The sequence below is a fragment of the Theobroma cacao genome, chromosome 6 (assembly GCF_000208745.1).
Source record: "Theobroma cacao cultivar B97-61/B2 chromosome 6, Criollo_cocoa_genome_V2, whole genome shotgun sequence".
Classification (NCBI taxonomy): Eukaryota; Viridiplantae; Streptophyta; class Magnoliopsida; order Malvales; family Malvaceae; genus Theobroma; species Theobroma cacao.
The window spans coordinates 22082759-22098657 of record NC_030855.1 but is presented as its reverse complement, the minus strand read 5'-3'; the positions used below and the strand labels follow the sequence as shown (position 1 = coordinate 22098657).

General features: G+C 35.5%; 2 protein-coding genes and 1 pseudogene across 3 annotated transcripts; all 3 read right to left on the bottom strand.

Annotated features, from left to right (window-relative positions):
• On the bottom strand, positions 2769-5092 carry LOC18596516 (cytochrome P450 710A1). The gene has a single exon (XM_007025041.2). It carries the CDS (start codon positions 4618-4620, stop codon positions 3112-3114), a length of 1509 nt encoding a protein of 502 aa, XP_007025103.2. The 5' UTR covers positions 4621-5092; the 3' UTR covers positions 2769-3111.
• On the bottom strand, positions 8687-10657 carry LOC108662456 (annotated as a pseudogene).
• On the bottom strand, positions 11566-15804 carry LOC18596515 (phospho-N-acetylmuramoyl-pentapeptide-transferase homolog). Of its 2 annotated transcripts, XR_001928553.1 has the most exons (8): positions 15285-15804; positions 14979-15199; positions 14377-14827; positions 14214-14278; positions 13345-13538; positions 13064-13115; positions 12428-12636; positions 11566-12067 (listed from the first exon to the last, which is right to left on the bottom strand). XR_001928553.1 is itself a non-coding variant. In XM_018123768.1 (7 exons), the coding sequence occupies exons 1-7, from the start codon at positions 15531-15533 to the stop codon at positions 11885-11887; spliced, it is 1572 nt and encodes a 523-aa protein (XP_017979257.1). In that variant the 5' UTR covers positions 15534-15794; the 3' UTR covers positions 11566-11884. The 2 variants fall into 2 exon arrangements, 1 of the variants encoding a protein (XP_017979257.1); XM_018123768.1 differs by lacking the exon at positions 13064-13115 and having other exon boundaries at positions 15285-15794.

Sequence of the window (15899 nt, the reverse complement as noted above, 5' to 3'; positions counted from 1 at the left end):
TCATCGAAATGTCGAATAAGGTGTCAAGAAGCCAAGAGCATAGTCACCACAAGGAGAAAGAAGGAAAATGCAAGGTTTGTTGTTGGTGGAAGTATATTAGTTTATACCAAAAAGACGGTCAAATTCTAATTTTTCCCAAATTAAGAAACAAAAACAAGATGTTGAATCAAAGTCATTTCTAACGTCAGCAAATAATATTATATTCCTATGATATGAATAATGTGATGTCATGCTAATTTTTTTACAAATAAAAAAAAATTTGATTATGAAGATGAATGTTAAGTTACAAGAGAATAATACTAAAAAGTAAGGTTCACTTCAACTAATACTCCTATATGATTATGGAAGATCCTAATTAGATTTTAAATTATAATTGTAACTCCAAATGCACAAAATTCTTCTCTTAAGGAAAGAATTAAAAAACCCGATAATAAACTTTGAGAGGATATGAAGCTAAATTAGGTGCTATGCCTATAAATATATATCTTGATTAATAACTTAATCAAAAAGCAATATCACGTTCACATATTTTTACTTTGTTTTAAATAATTAGCAAACACAAAATGCCGGGCAAATGTAGGTGTTTTGGTATAATAAAAAATATTATTTATTTTATCTTAAATGGATTTTGAATATACACATGGACAGCTACCATTTGGCCGTACCTGATAAGCATTAGGGAATGAGTTTGAGTATAAAGACAGTTAGACTACCCTAAACAGAGTGGCAGTTCGAAACTTTTGAGTTGTGCCCAGTATTAGGTTTATATTAATTAGGAAAGCTTAAAAAATAATTCAAAACTTTTTGGTCCCCTGCCTGCAACGGGGTACGCATGAGGCATATATGTCAGCTTGTGAATAGTGATTGGGTTCCCCGCCATATACGGTTGACCATGCACAATTCCATGTAGATGATTTTGGTTTTGATTTGCTAACACATTCTGCCACGTTGTATGTTGTAGGAGTAGCGTGTTTTTTTCTTTCAGTTTTCTTGGATTCTCCTGCATCTGCTCAAACGTGACGGAGCCCATGAGCTTCTGACAGAATGCCTCATTTTGCAGCTCTGCCTGAAGAATTTAAGTGGGCCAAAATGTTCAGAACATTAATTATTTTCGGTCAAAGCACAAATGAAAAAAAAAAAAAACCAACAGCATAACACTAGCAGGTTCCAAAGTTATCTTCTTTCTTAAAGACTTGGGGTAGTTGGAAAATTCCACTACTGAAACAGCTCTTCTCCCAGGGAACATCTGCGCTCTCAATGCGTCATACATGCATCAAATCTTAGATTAGCCATTCAACCCAATCTTTTCAGACACAATTATGACTTTTTTGACCCATTGGCTGCAATTTTTGGCTTTGGTTCAAGTGCCATTTGCCAAATGTGAATCTCCATATAGGTACGAGTTTGGACCAGGAACTTAGGCAGGTCCAGGTAGCCGTTATTGTTGATTGTTGGTTGAGCTGACAATGTTTTGCTTGGTAACCAACAAATAAAAAAGTAAAATGCTGTGGTCTATGCATCCGTTTGGAGTTTGGACCAAATGAAGGGATAATTTTTAGGATGCCTGTCATTTTCCATTTTATTACAACTAAATGATTGAAAGGGGCACCTGTCATTTTTTTTCTCCTTTTATTGCTATTTTGATTCTAAAATTTTTAAGAGTACTCAAGAGAGAAAAGAAAGAATGGTGGTGGACACAAGCGCATATACTTGATATGCTTTTACTCGAAGGGAGATGCTAAGTATATTTTAATTCAAACATTCTGTCTATAATTATAGGTCAAGTACTACTGGCTCAGCCTCCCAATAACTTCCCTTCAATGAATGAAGTGAAAGGGTAGAAACAGTGCCGCGCCTTGGGCATATTTGACCTCTTGTTGCCTTTTTTTTTTTTTTTTCTATTTTTGTGTTTTTTGATATTTGGTATTAATATTTATAATTAAATACTAGTATTATTTGCTATAATGGTATGCGTGTTGGCCTTCGTTGTCAACAATGAAATCACAGATAATTGAACATGTACTATGTGACAATGCATGACACAATTCCAAAGAAAGCACGCCAAAGATAATACTTTTTCACCTTTTAAAACGTATGGTACATAAAATTTATAGTACAACACCTTCAATTATTTTCTTTTGTTTTCCATGATTTTTTGAGTGTTGGATAGCGAAAATAAACAAGACTTATCGTTATCATTGCGGTTGAAACTTGAGAGACTCCGATTGAGACCTTAAAAGTAAGTTTGGAATGCCATATTTAGCTACATTTCAAAACACAATGTGAAACAAATTCAAAAGTTAATGCACAAACAAGTTGAAACTCACAAAAGTCCCACAGCTTAAACGAGCAATGAGTAATGACGCAACATTAGCTAATTAACTTTGCTATGATGCCGCCGTCCCGTTGAATTGTTAGGCAAAAATTTTCAAAGCCAATATGAAATTTGCCTCATAACAATGATGCAATAGATGAATTAATTTCTAACCAAGAAGGTTAGGGATTGTTTTTTCCAAATATTTTCTATTTAAAGATAATGATCACATGCCTCAATTATTTGAGTTGTCAATTTCCAACCAAACCTATGACGCATAAATTTGTTGTTATTAATATGTTTTTTAAGTAGGGTTATCCTTTATAGTAGTTAGTACATTTAATTATTTTAAATATATCTTTTTTTACGCATCCATCCAAATGACTCGAATTAAACATATTGCTATGAACCGCTTATCTTAACTCACTCTCTTCACTTAGTACTCAAACCATGATTAATTGAAAATAGAATCAAATTCTATGAAACAATGTAACAGTGAGATACAAAGGACAATCTGATTGAAGTTTTGAAGTACATTTTTATTTGACGCCTAAAACAAACACCAACCCAATTAGCCCCCAATCAATGTCTCCAACACAATTTTTTTTTTTTTAAAGAATATATCTGAAGCGTTCATCAACTTCTCTATACACGTACCCCACACACACAAAGAATCATTAACGAGAACAACGTTTGACTGTTCCACCCCTTGAAGAACGTGGGAAACAACGACAACCCCAGCAGAGCACCAAGCCACGGAGAAAAGAGAACAAGGGAATAAAAGAAGGGCATTTTGGTCAATTAATAGAGAGATTAGGATAGCGTGCGCACCGCCGAGAGAGGAAAACCTTGCACCCGTCTTTCGGACAAATGGTAGGACAATACATGATTTCATCACAGCCGTCAGTCCGGTGCCTCTTGAAATCGAGCAACGTGGCGAACATGGCAATGAACAGAACCAGATGATTCAAGGCGTACCTTTGGCCCACACACTGGTGTGGTCCAGCCCCGAACGCCAGGTAGTTCCGCTTGAAAATCACGTCCTCTTGCCTCTCCTCCGAGAACCGCTCCGGTTCGAACCGGTCAGCCTCCGTAAACCCTTGGAATGACGACTCATAAACCGATGGGAAAACAATCGTGCCCTTCGGAATCGTGTACGACCCGGTCAACGGGAAGTCCTCTATCGCAATGTGCGGCACTAACGTCGCTGGCGCTCGATATCTCACCACCTCACGCGCCACCGCTTGCGTGTACTTCATTTCCCTCACTTGCTCGGCGCTTATTAAAACATCCGATTCCGGCGACCATATCCTCGAAACTTCCTCCCGAACTTTTCGAAGAACATCGGGGTGCGAGTCGAGGAGCGTCACCGCCCAGAGAAGCGATGACGTGGAGGCATCTTGTGCGGCGAAGAGGAAGTCGAAGAGGTAACTGCCGATTTCTTCGTCGGCGGTGCGAGGCGGCGCCGCTTTTGACTCTGTGATTTCTCTAACGGTTTCTTGCATCCAATAATCGATTAAACAAGAAGGCTCGTCTCCTTGGAGCATTCTCTCTTTACTTTGAGCAGCGCAATCAGTAAGGGTTTTGACCAATCGCTCAACTGCCAGCCTGGCGTTTCGGAACGCGAAACCGGGGAGATCAAACGGGAGCTTCATTAAACCAGTGTTGAAAAGATTATAATCGTCCCTGAATTTCTCACGAGATTCACGAGACAAATACCTGCCAACGAAAACGGTTTGAGAGGTTTCTAGATTCATCTCGCGAGCTAAAAGGCGGAGAGAAATCGGCTCCACCGGCGATTCCGAGGAAAGACGCTCCCATAATTTTAAGTGTTTGAGAATGATGATCTGCTGCAACGTGGTGTAGGTTGACAGTGCTCTGGGAGTGAAGTTAGGAGCGATCTGACGGCGGAGATCTTTGTGATCCTGTCCGAACATATAGATCAAGTTATGTTCGCCAAAGAGTTTTTTACCAAAAGGATGTCCTACAAGTAAAAAAGCATCGGGTCGGACGTTGGCGAAGATAAGGTGAGAGAGTTCAGTGCTTCGGATAAAGACGATGAATCTGCCGACGACATAATTAACGGAAAATCCAACGGAAGCTGCCAACTCAGCTTGAAGCTCCCAGAATCTTGTCGGCTTTCTGATCAATGAGATTGCGTTGCCCAAGAAGGGAAGGACGATGTTTGGACCAGGGGCATTTCGTTTCTTTCGCAAGTAAGAGATCTGTTCCAAAAAAAGTACAAGAACGAAAAAGGTGACCAAATATGGAGTTAAAGAAGAAAGAAAGGATAGAAAAGAAGTCATTTTTCTTTTTCTTTTTAAAGTTTCTGTTTGAGAGGAAATTGATGGAGCAAGAAGGGTTTAAATAGAGGGTGAAGAAGGGAAGTGGTAGTCAAAGGAGAAAGAGAGAGGTTTATGGGTTTGAATTTTCAATTAAAGAGTGTCTGGTGACTGAAGCACAACCCAACGAGCTTCATGTAAAATGCGGTTTTACACATTTTACTTTACTTTGTACGGAGAGACTGGACCAGCGGAGGCGGGGAGGAAGAGAGAACAAGGGAAGCACCTACGGGGGAGGAGAAGAGGATAGGGAGGTTTGTGGGGTGGATAAATAGGACGGCGGATGAAGGGGAATAGCGGTCCAGCTGGAAAAAGGTGGGAGGTGAAGTGGCATAGTCAGCGTATTTCGATTAAGACAAAGTAGAAGGGTTTCTTCTTTTTCCCCCTTTTCCTGAAAGAAGAAAATAGAAAATCGGCTTTTCCATGTTCTCATCTGAAAGTTGAAGGTTCTGGGTTTTTTTTTTTTTTTTACTTGTGCCAAGCTTATGCATGAAATTTTCGATGAGCTACTAAAAAGCGCAAGTTGGAGTTTTCCCTTTTTAATCATATACGTATCAGCTACTAATATTTCCACACTTACCTTTAGGCAGGACCTGATGAATTAGCTAGGGCAGCGAGGGAATAGCCTAACTTCCAAGTTGTGGTCTTAATCTTAAAAATGATGGGTTAGGTGTGGGACACATAGCGCCAGGCACCATCTTTGCAAGAGCTTCGAATAAGAGGCTTCGGCATCCCCGTTAGGCAAGGTTACAGATTTTTAATATGAAAGATATGTTTATTAATCATATTTATTTAAATTCGGATTTATTTTAATTTTAATATTTCCCATGAAAAGTCTCATGTTTGTGAAAAATTAAATAAGTTTTGATATCAATACAAAAGAAAATTATCTATTAAGTGAAAAAAAATCTTATTTATAAACTCAAAATCTATCTCATTTTTTAATGATATAAAATATGTGACAATTACACATAAAACTTGATTAAGCTTGCAATTTAAGCTTTACTATTCTTTTCATTGAGTTTTTGCCCTTTAAAATAATCATGTAAACTAGTTAAGAAATAAATATTTTTTAAATATTGGGGTATGTTATTCTTTTAAGAAGAACTTTTGAGATCTTGAATTTGAGTTGTGATGTAAGATGGGCAAGTAAAATGACAGTATAAAATCATAATGTAAATCAACCACTGGATTGAATTGTTACCCCTTCAATGAAAAATCAATGTCCAAAACGAGGGATGCTTAAAAAATCTTTGACTCAATATGTATTTTTTTTAATATTTTTGAAATAAATAAAATAGTTTATTCAAAATAATTGAAAAATAAAAAAAAAATAGTTGTCATTGAGATATATTTTAGGTATTTTTTTCATTGTAAGATATTTTAATTTGAAAATTGTTTGGTTAAATCTTTATCTAAGATTAATGAGTGATGACTTGAGATTAAAACAACATCATTGGGAATGTGAAAATCATTTTATTGGATAAATGAAAAATCTAGTCTTACTTAGGATCCGTTTGTTTTACAGTAAAATATTTTTTCAAAAACGTTTTCAAGACTTATATTTATTTGACAGATGAAAAATTAATTCTAAATGTAAAACATTTTACTAGTCAACAAGATTAATTACGGAAATGTCTTACGCCCTTGAAAGGCGTAAGATATTTTTTAGAAAATAATAAAAACACTTTTATATTAAGTTTATAAGTATAAGTTTAATGAATATTAATATTTAATTTAAAATATTAAAAAATAAAAATATTTATATCTAACTATAAAATAATTAATTTAATATATTAATATTTAAATTATACAATACTATTAAAATTAAAAAATATTATTTTAATGAAGCCATTTAATACAATTAAATTTTTTATTTATAAATGGAGAAAATCTTACTAATAATTATAATAAAAAATATTTCAATTATTGTCTTTAATTAATACATATTTATAAATATAAGTTTTGAATATCTTACACAATTTATGAATATTTATATTTTTATAATTATGATAAAAAAGTGATTAGATAGAATTTGTTTTAAAAATTAAAATTTATTTTCATTACAGATATGTTGTTAAATAGTTTGGGAAATATCATTATTGATTTTATCAATTTTCATTTTTATTCTTAATTTTGATCTAAAATTAGTGAAAATTAAATAGCAATATTGTTTTGCAATAAACTCCTATTTATTATTTTAACACTTAAATAGGTCTACTATGATGAAAAATACTTTTCATAAAATGATTCAAATAACAAAAAATATTTTCGACAATTTATTCAAACAACTAAAAACATTAAATTTTTCTGTAAAATATTTTACAAATAAATTTTTTTTTTTGATAAATTATTTTTCGGTTACTAAATAAATCCTTAAATTACATAAACCCAACGTGTGATACACTCGACTACCCAAACTGCCCCATTTTTTTATATAGCTATATGGCTCAATCTATTGCTATGCTATCTCATACACCAGCAGGCAAGGGGATAGGTAAGGTTTATGTAAAAGCTCAGCGTAGGATTAGACTCCATTCCAAAACCATGAAAATATTTTATGATAAAGTTTTTCAAACATTTTTTTCATGTTTAAAATCAGTAAAATATAATTTTTTTTTTAAATAAATGAGTTTAAATATTTCGAAAAAAATAAAGACTCTATGCTTAATACTCTTTGTCTCTCATTTGTCAAATTAACTCATCTCCCGCGTGTCTTCACAAACATCGACGATATATTATCTCCGTCGACAGCCGCCGGTGAAACCCAATTTCGTCTAGCCCCTTTCGACCTCCTTCTCCTTCTCCTTCTCCTAATATTATTGTATTTCATTCTCCGTTTCTCCATCTAACCTATATATGGCTATATGGCTCAGCCTATAAGTGCCCCATTTTCATATAGCTCTATGGGTCAACCGATGTCCCTTCGGGAACATTAGATAAAAATGCAGCTCAACCTACTGCCATGCCGTATCCTACTCCAGCAAGTAGGGAAAAGGGTTATAACACTCTGCATTTACGTAGCTCAACGTAAGATTTCCATTTTGGGAAGCATGTAAATATATTTTTGAAAAAAAAATTCTACTTTTTTTCTCGTTTAAAAGGTAAAAAAATATAAAAGTGGAAGGTAAGAATTCAATACGGAGTCTCCTCTCTTTCTCTCACATGTATTCCGTCTCTCGTCTTTCGACCTCCCTTCTCCTTCTCCAAAAATTATTCTTTCCTCCCCAAACTCCCATGTTAATAAGCAAATCTAGTTGCCCATTTCCTTTCTCTGTTTCTCCATCAACTGATCGCCAACACACTCAAATTCCCTCATTCATCCTTGGAACTCCCTCTCCTTCTCATCCAAATCATGTCTCTAGCCCCAGATAATTCAAATAATCGTCATTTTTTTTTTTTTTCAAGTTTTCAAGCTGTGGGTGCTTCTAAAAGAAAATTTATAATAAAAATGGGATTGTTAATGGTTTCTTTTTCTTCTTTGCTGCAAGAGGAGGAAAAACTCGATAAAGATGATTTTGTAGCTTATTGCTTCTTTAACTTTACAAGAGGTTTTCGATTGAAACAAGCTGTTGAGTCATGAAATTGTTGTTTGTGTTATTTTCCAGAGATTCGTCATTGTTTTTCTTGTTGATTTCATTTTAATTTGATTGAGTTTGTTCAATGGTAAAAAGATGGTTGTGATAGACTGATAGCTGCATTGGTTACAAAGGAAGGATTTGCATTGGGTAAAAAATATTTGTTATTCGAAACACCAAACGATTTTACTTAAAAAGTTGAGATATCAAGCAAAGCCCACACGACTCTTACAAGTTATACAACACATTTAGAATGAAAGTTTATAATTTTGAATAGCAAAGGTCCCCCATTGCGTCTGGCAAATGCAATTTTTGGGGTAAAAACGAGGAAAACCCATGGAGATAGCTTCCCCTAAACCGGCAGGAAGAGCCATTTTTACTCGACATTTTAGTGATTGGTCCAGAGCCTGGCACTTAATTGCTGATGGCAAGAACGTTCAGAGATGTAAAGATTATGGCAAATGCATGGCCCTATAGTCATTGTCATTGAAAAGCAAGACAGCTGCAGTTTTCACAGACGTGGAATGGAATGTAAAACAAAATGTTTTCATCTACAAATTTCAGTAGATTGCAGGTAGTCTCAATGACTTGTCTTTACAAGTAATTCATGATATAGGTTTATCTTCAAACAAAAAAGACTACCAATCAGTTTCGAAACTGTCAAGCAGATTGAGCTAGAGTTTTTAGGAATAATTACCCCACTCATAACCCATTGAATCAAATCTGCAAAAGCTTACAGCCTTCGTCCTCTTCTACCTCCCTCTCTGCGAGTACCGTCTGTTGGAATGGGTGTAGCATCCTCTGTAAAATAAAATGTAGAGATACCAAATATTACACCGCTTACAGCACTCATGAAGAAAGCTTTACCAAATGAAGGAAGATAGGGGTGTTAAAACCTTGAAATGGATCAAAAAATAGACAAGGATTCTTGAAATGTCAATACCGTTTGACACATTAGAACAGTGAAAACATCATGTACCTTGAGATATATTAGCTTATTTCATGACAAATTAGGAGCATGTATGGATTAAATGAATTCCCCAAGAGGAGCAGAGCAGAGGGCTATGGAAATGGAAAACAATGAGGAAGTGCACAGGTAAGCAGTTGAAAGTAATGAAAATGAAAATCAATGGTAGACCTAAGCAGCTGAGCATAAAAAAGGGGCCACGTGATTTTAATGAGTAAATTAAACCGTATCCTGAAAGCAACTCTACTGATGCCCACTTAAAAATGGGTACGAGACAACTTGGTGAATCCATGGCAGAATGCAGATTCAAACTGTAATCTGCTAAAAAAGCAATATTTATCAACAAATGGTTTTTGGTATTAATCAATTGCTTTGAAACAAGCATCGGATAAGCCATACAGAACTAACAACTATGACACTGTTTTTATTTGTTGTATTTCAATTTGAAAAGAGTTTATTTGAAATAGTTCAAAGGACACAAAGGGATACAGGTAGGAAAACCGTACAGAAGTCTGTATGATGAGCCAATAAGGCTTTGCAAAAATTAATATGAAGCTTACCAATACGACCAATTTTCATCCCACAACGAGCAAGTGCACGAAGAGCAGACTGGGCACCTGGACCAGGTGTTTTAGTCTTGTTACCACCGGTAGCTCGGAGCTTAATATGAAGAGCAGTAATGCCTAGTTCCTGGTTCAAAACAACAAAATTAAGAATGTATTTTGCAACAGCAAAAAACAAGGAAATAATGAACAACTTTGACAACAGTATGTTAAGTTAAGGTGATTTAAGCCAGAATTAAAACAAAAGAAGATAAAAGGAAAATAGTTTGACAGTCATGGTTTTTCACATCATTTACATAAATATATATATATATATGAAAGAAGCAATAGTAAACTAGGAGCAACATGCCAATATTGAGTTACTGATGAAAGTCAGAAAAAGATAATAACCTTGCATCTTTGAGAAACATCCTGCGCAGCAAGCATGGCAGCATATGGTGATGACTCGTCTCTATCAGCTTTCACTTTCATTCCACCTGTTTTAACAAAGTGTAAACGATGTGGATACCTTATACTACATTCCAATGGCAGATTTAATGAGACTACATTAATTAAACCTCAAAAAGGGAGGGAATTCTTACCAGTTATACGAACCATGGTTTCTCTTCCAGACAGATCAGTCACATGCTGCATTTCAAACAAAACGACAATTCGATTAAGACATGGATTCAGAAACTACTGAAAGAACCCAAATTGCTATTTGGTATACTTACAATGAAAGTGTCATTAAATGATGCAAAAATGTGGGCGACACCGAAAACATGTTCTCCCTCTCTGACAGCAGGTCCAAGTGTCGAATTTTCTTCCTTGGGTTCCCTAGTTTTTCTCCTAGACTGTAGGAACCCACCTCACAAATCAACCAACTTTAGATTCAATACATTTTTCCCACACATCACCAGAATTTATCCAATCAATTACAACACATAATTAACAATTATAAGCCAGCTTTTGAAGCATTGAATCAAAATTACATAGAGGTAGAAATAAGCATGATTATTTAAGCTCTGGAAAAATAAGACGTTGCAGAAAGAAGTGAAATTTGGGATGGATTAGGAAGGATAGCTCAGCATGGCTGATAGACGAAGAGTATGAGAGAGCTAGTGTTTCGGAAGGCTCTTTCTCTACTTTCTATTTGCAGTAACAATCCGCGGTGAACCCTAAAGAAAAGGGAGCTCAAAATTAGGTTAGGTTAATTACCTATTACACAAAAGGTGGATTAGGGTTTTAGAATGAAGGTGGAACAATGTTGAATTTACTGATTGGTCCCTTTGATTTGTGTTAAACTGTTGAAGCTGACTCAGAATAGCTTTTCAGAAATTACCTTCAGTATAACAATTTGTTGATGGGTCTCATTTCTTTATTCTTTTCCTTCTGTCTTTAGGAAAATTCTAAAGGTTTTTTTTTCTGGGCTAAAAAATATTTCAAGGCTGATATTCCATATTTACAAGGATAATAATCTAGAGCATATGCATATAAAGATCAATGATGTTTAGTGCTTCAAAGAATTAATATCTCATATGAAATAAATGACATAATATACAAATTTACCTAAAAGGACATATTAAAAAAATTACATTCAATATCTAATTTAAGCATGATAGGAGTTGTCATGATGTAGATGGTGGTATTCAGGATTCTCCTGCCATTGTTAGGGCCCATAAGTAGGCACATTAACATTTCTCCGTAATGAGCTTGAGTGATATTATACAATCTACAAAAGGAAATATAACAAAAACCTCCCCATGAGTAGTGCTGATCCTAGCAAGAGTTTTGAGAATGATAAGGAAAATGCAAAGACATCTATACTATATCATATCTTGCATTTAATTAGAGGATGACCTCAAGTACAACCAAAGAACTTCTGAAAGTATAACTGTCATTCATCCAAGGTAAATAAACTGCTGTGTTTTGTCTTATAGGCTCATGTTACAATCAGTTCTCCAGGTCAAAAAATGCATACAGAAGTTGTATGTGGGTACATTTTCTCTTCCAATTTTGTAAAGGCTAAATGTGTGAAGGGTGAAAATTTTAAATAATAGATTCAGAAAGAAGAGGAAATGAATATTTTATGACTTTAACTAAGGAAATAAATTGGGGGTGAGTAAAAATGATTGCAGATGTTATGCCGATATAAGTCCTATATAACCAGCTAATAAGGCCAACACACAGGATACAATGTATGCAACAGCAACAATCATTGGTTCTTTGAGCCCCAATAATTCCAGATGATGATGAAAAGGTGCCATTCTAAACAGGCGGCGCCCACTTCCTCGCAAGTGCTTTGTTGTCTTGAAGTATAACACCTAACAAATATACAGTGTCAGTTATAATGCCAGAGAAAATGACATGCAGTCTAAAGAACACTTTTATCATATGCAAACTTGGAAAGATGATCAGATAAACCCAAACTACTTTATGTAAATATCTTATTTATGACTCAGAATCAAAGGAAAACAAAAGCATGGGCAACCATTAGGTAAATGTTAAGAGGGTAACTGAGGCCAACTTAATAAAACGTAGATGGAAGAAATACTCATTATTGATTGATTATTACAAGAAGTGACTGAACGTAACACATCATGATGAAAACGTTGATACATTTGCATTTGGTAGTTTTCCACCAAAATTGCAGGAGAATAAGACATATAACTGACATAGCATACCTGCAAAACAACCGATGATGCTTCCAAAACAAAGAAACCTGATGAAATGAATAAGGGAAAGAACATTCCGGTACAAGCAGCCATTGCAGCTAATGCACCACCAAGGGCCAAGGATCCAGTATCACCCATAAAAACAGATGCTTTATACCGGTTGTGCAAAAGAAAACCAACACAGGCCCCCGCCATTGATGCTCCAAATATAGCAAGTTCTAATTGGGATAGAAAATTTACATTAACTCATTTAGTGTTGAAAAAGAATGCAGTAAATGACAGCATTGTCATACTTAAAATAGCATCAAAGAAGATTCACAATCACAACTTTCAACATTATAATCATATTTTAGTGTTTCACTAAGATGGATTAACTGGCCATTGCAACAATAACATTTTAATGTTATGATAAGATGGAAAAGCAATCGAAGAGGTGAAAAAACTGCAAAAAATTTCCAACAGTAAGCTTTAAAATACTGTCTTCCACATGTCATCCAGATGATGTAACTGGAAAGTGCAATCATATAAATTGTCTTCTCATTTAAGGGGATTAAATCTGAAGTTTTGAAGAAAAATACTTAAATATTGGTCTTCAAACACAAATAAGTTAGAGAATTAATGGATTTATGCAGATAAAAAACTTACGTAAGAATACAAGGAGTGACAACAAATAGTTTCCCAAAATAACAGCATCTTCCTGTCAAAGATAAAGAACTCGAAATCTGACCAACATTTCACTGTCCCACATATTTTTGGCATTTTCTACAAATCAAACAACTACTTTCCCGAATCAAATATAACAGGAAACACACAACAAAAATGCATGTGGGATCTACAAAGCTATGTGACATTCCAGAGAATAGAGAAAACTTCCCACCTTTCCTCCAACTAATTATATTGCTTGTTCAAAAGAAATATATACTAACCAGGGCATACTGGAAGCACTGCAATTGACATTCCAATGAAAGCTAATGCAGCAGTTCCTCCAGCCAGACCATCAAGACCATCTGTTAAGTTAACCCCATTTCCCATGGAAACAAAACAAAATGAAGTCAACAATAGGTAATATTTTCCCAAGTAAATGATGCCCATTGGTGGAGGTAGAGGAACCAACATTTTCCTGCATGAAAATGTTATAAAACGATCTGAGTGAAAACCAAAATTATCATTTGGGCAAAAAAGATAATAACAACCAGTATAATCTTTAAACGGTAGACAAAAGTGGGAATTGAAGCAACGGGAGAAGAAATGTGAAAGACCAAGTGGCAGTTTTATTAATCAGGCAAGCATTCATTAAAGACCAAGGGGTTGATTGACAAGAAAGATGGGTATCCATATATTTAAAAACTGTGTTCCAGTGTCAAATAGGAAGTCAATAAAGGACGAGTGAACTGACGTTGCCAATTTATTCTATTTAAGTAGCTAGTATTTCCTCTTTTCATTAAGTTCCAGCTTCCCTCACTAACATACTCACATCGATATTCATTAACCCAAGTGCTACAATTCTCCCAAATAGTTCCTATAATGATATTCTTCTTCAAAGTGTTATCTGCGTTTTCAAAATTGTCTGGAGTACAATAAGAAAGAAAAAAGCTTATTATCTAAGATATAAAAAAGAATGGATTATCTAACATGCTTTTCTGTCAAAGAACTTCAATAATATCGAAAAAGCCTAAATTTTTCAAATGGAAAGTTAAGGAAAGTTGGTATTTTGTCATGATTTTTACGGCATAAGAATAGATATGTGAGTTACCATCATATAAATGTTGATCAGATTAGTTACAAGAAGATATACATGCCATAGGGTGAGGATAAACTTGCAGCATCCAACCAAAATGAAAACCAAATCCCTACAGTTGCCTGTAATGACAAATAGTTCAAATTAGTCCAATAACTGGGGCAACAGTGAGCTCCTAAAATGACAAGGACAAAGCATATACAATTAAAGAAAGAGCTACCTCCAAAAATAGTCTTAACCACGGAGATAAGCCACTGTTTTGTTGCTTGATGAAACTTAAGACGTCATCAAGTAGCCCAATTGCAGCAAATGCTAAGGTTGCCGCTGTGGCAGCAGAAACTTCAATAGAAGAAAAACCAGTTACGAATTTCGCAACAGATATACCAGCTGGAATAAAAAACAGTCCACCCATCGTTGGGGTTCTCTTCTTTCTGGAATGTCTAGCAGGTCCTTCTTTCCTAATTATTTGGAGGAACTTAAGACCTTTAAGCAACGGGACACAAACATAACCTGCACATGCCGCCAAAATCAAAGATATGAAAAATGGGGAGGTCAAGTAGAATGGGGCCAAGGGTAGCCTGACAATTTTCCATCCGCACCAATCCACAAATAAAAGAACCACTGTCAGGAAGATTACAAGAGCCAAGTTGATTAACAGCCCAAGATATATCCTGCGATTGTTTTGAGCAATATATCAACAAAAGCCTTGAAAAGAACATGAATTCATGAAGACTGCCAATAATTAATTAATTTTCATTCAACCAAATACAACTATTGGAAGCCCCGTGAGTCGGCAAATTACTAATAGAGCAGCAAACTTGCCTGTGTCTTCTTTGGCCTCTTCCAATCAAAGCAAGCCGATGGGTAGTCATGGTTATGGCATCATCAGTCGAGACTCTCACAGGTGGCAAATCCACCTCAGTCAAAGGGTTTAATAAAATTTCCCCATCGCTATCTTCCCCATCACTTGATGAAGAAAACATATACGCTGCCACCGAATCGTCAACCACCCAGTCATCAAACGAAGAAATTCCCGCCGAGTCCTTCAAAAAAAACAACAAAATGCATTTCAGAAACCATATTGGAAATTATTAAAATTAGACAAAGAACAACAATGTTGTTACTTACATCATCGGTAGCGTTAACTTGAACGACGTCGTGTCGAGATCGTCTCCTTCGCTTCCGTACATTTTCTGATCGTTTTAACTGTAACTTGAGAGGCGAGTAGAAACTGGAAGCAGCAGCACCGCGAAGCCGAGAAGAGGACAGGAACCCGAGGCGAGATAAAACGGGGACAGAGCTGTGTCGTTTTGGGGATGGAAGGAGTCCCGAAGAAGAGAAATACTGTAGATTCAGAGACAAGGAATGGAATCGCATGACTGTTTAGAACAAAAACAACAAATAAGATCAAAAATTCATTTGATGGAGATATCGGGGGCCATTCCACAACGATAATTTCGAGATTTCGAGTGACGAACTGAAAATGGTTGTTGCGAGGAAAGCCGGGGGCTGTTTTTGTTCCAAAACAAAACCAAATAAAAAAAAAAAAAGGAAACTTTGAAAATACCGGAAGTCGGAAGAAACGTTGAGATTTGGAAGGCCGTCTGGGTTTCGTAAGGGACGCGCCCATTGAGACCGTGAAGGGGGCATTAAAAAATCTGTGGATTTCAAGTGGGCTGGATTAATATTGGATATCGTTTGATAATATATGATAGATTTGACCCAAAAAGGACACAACCAAGC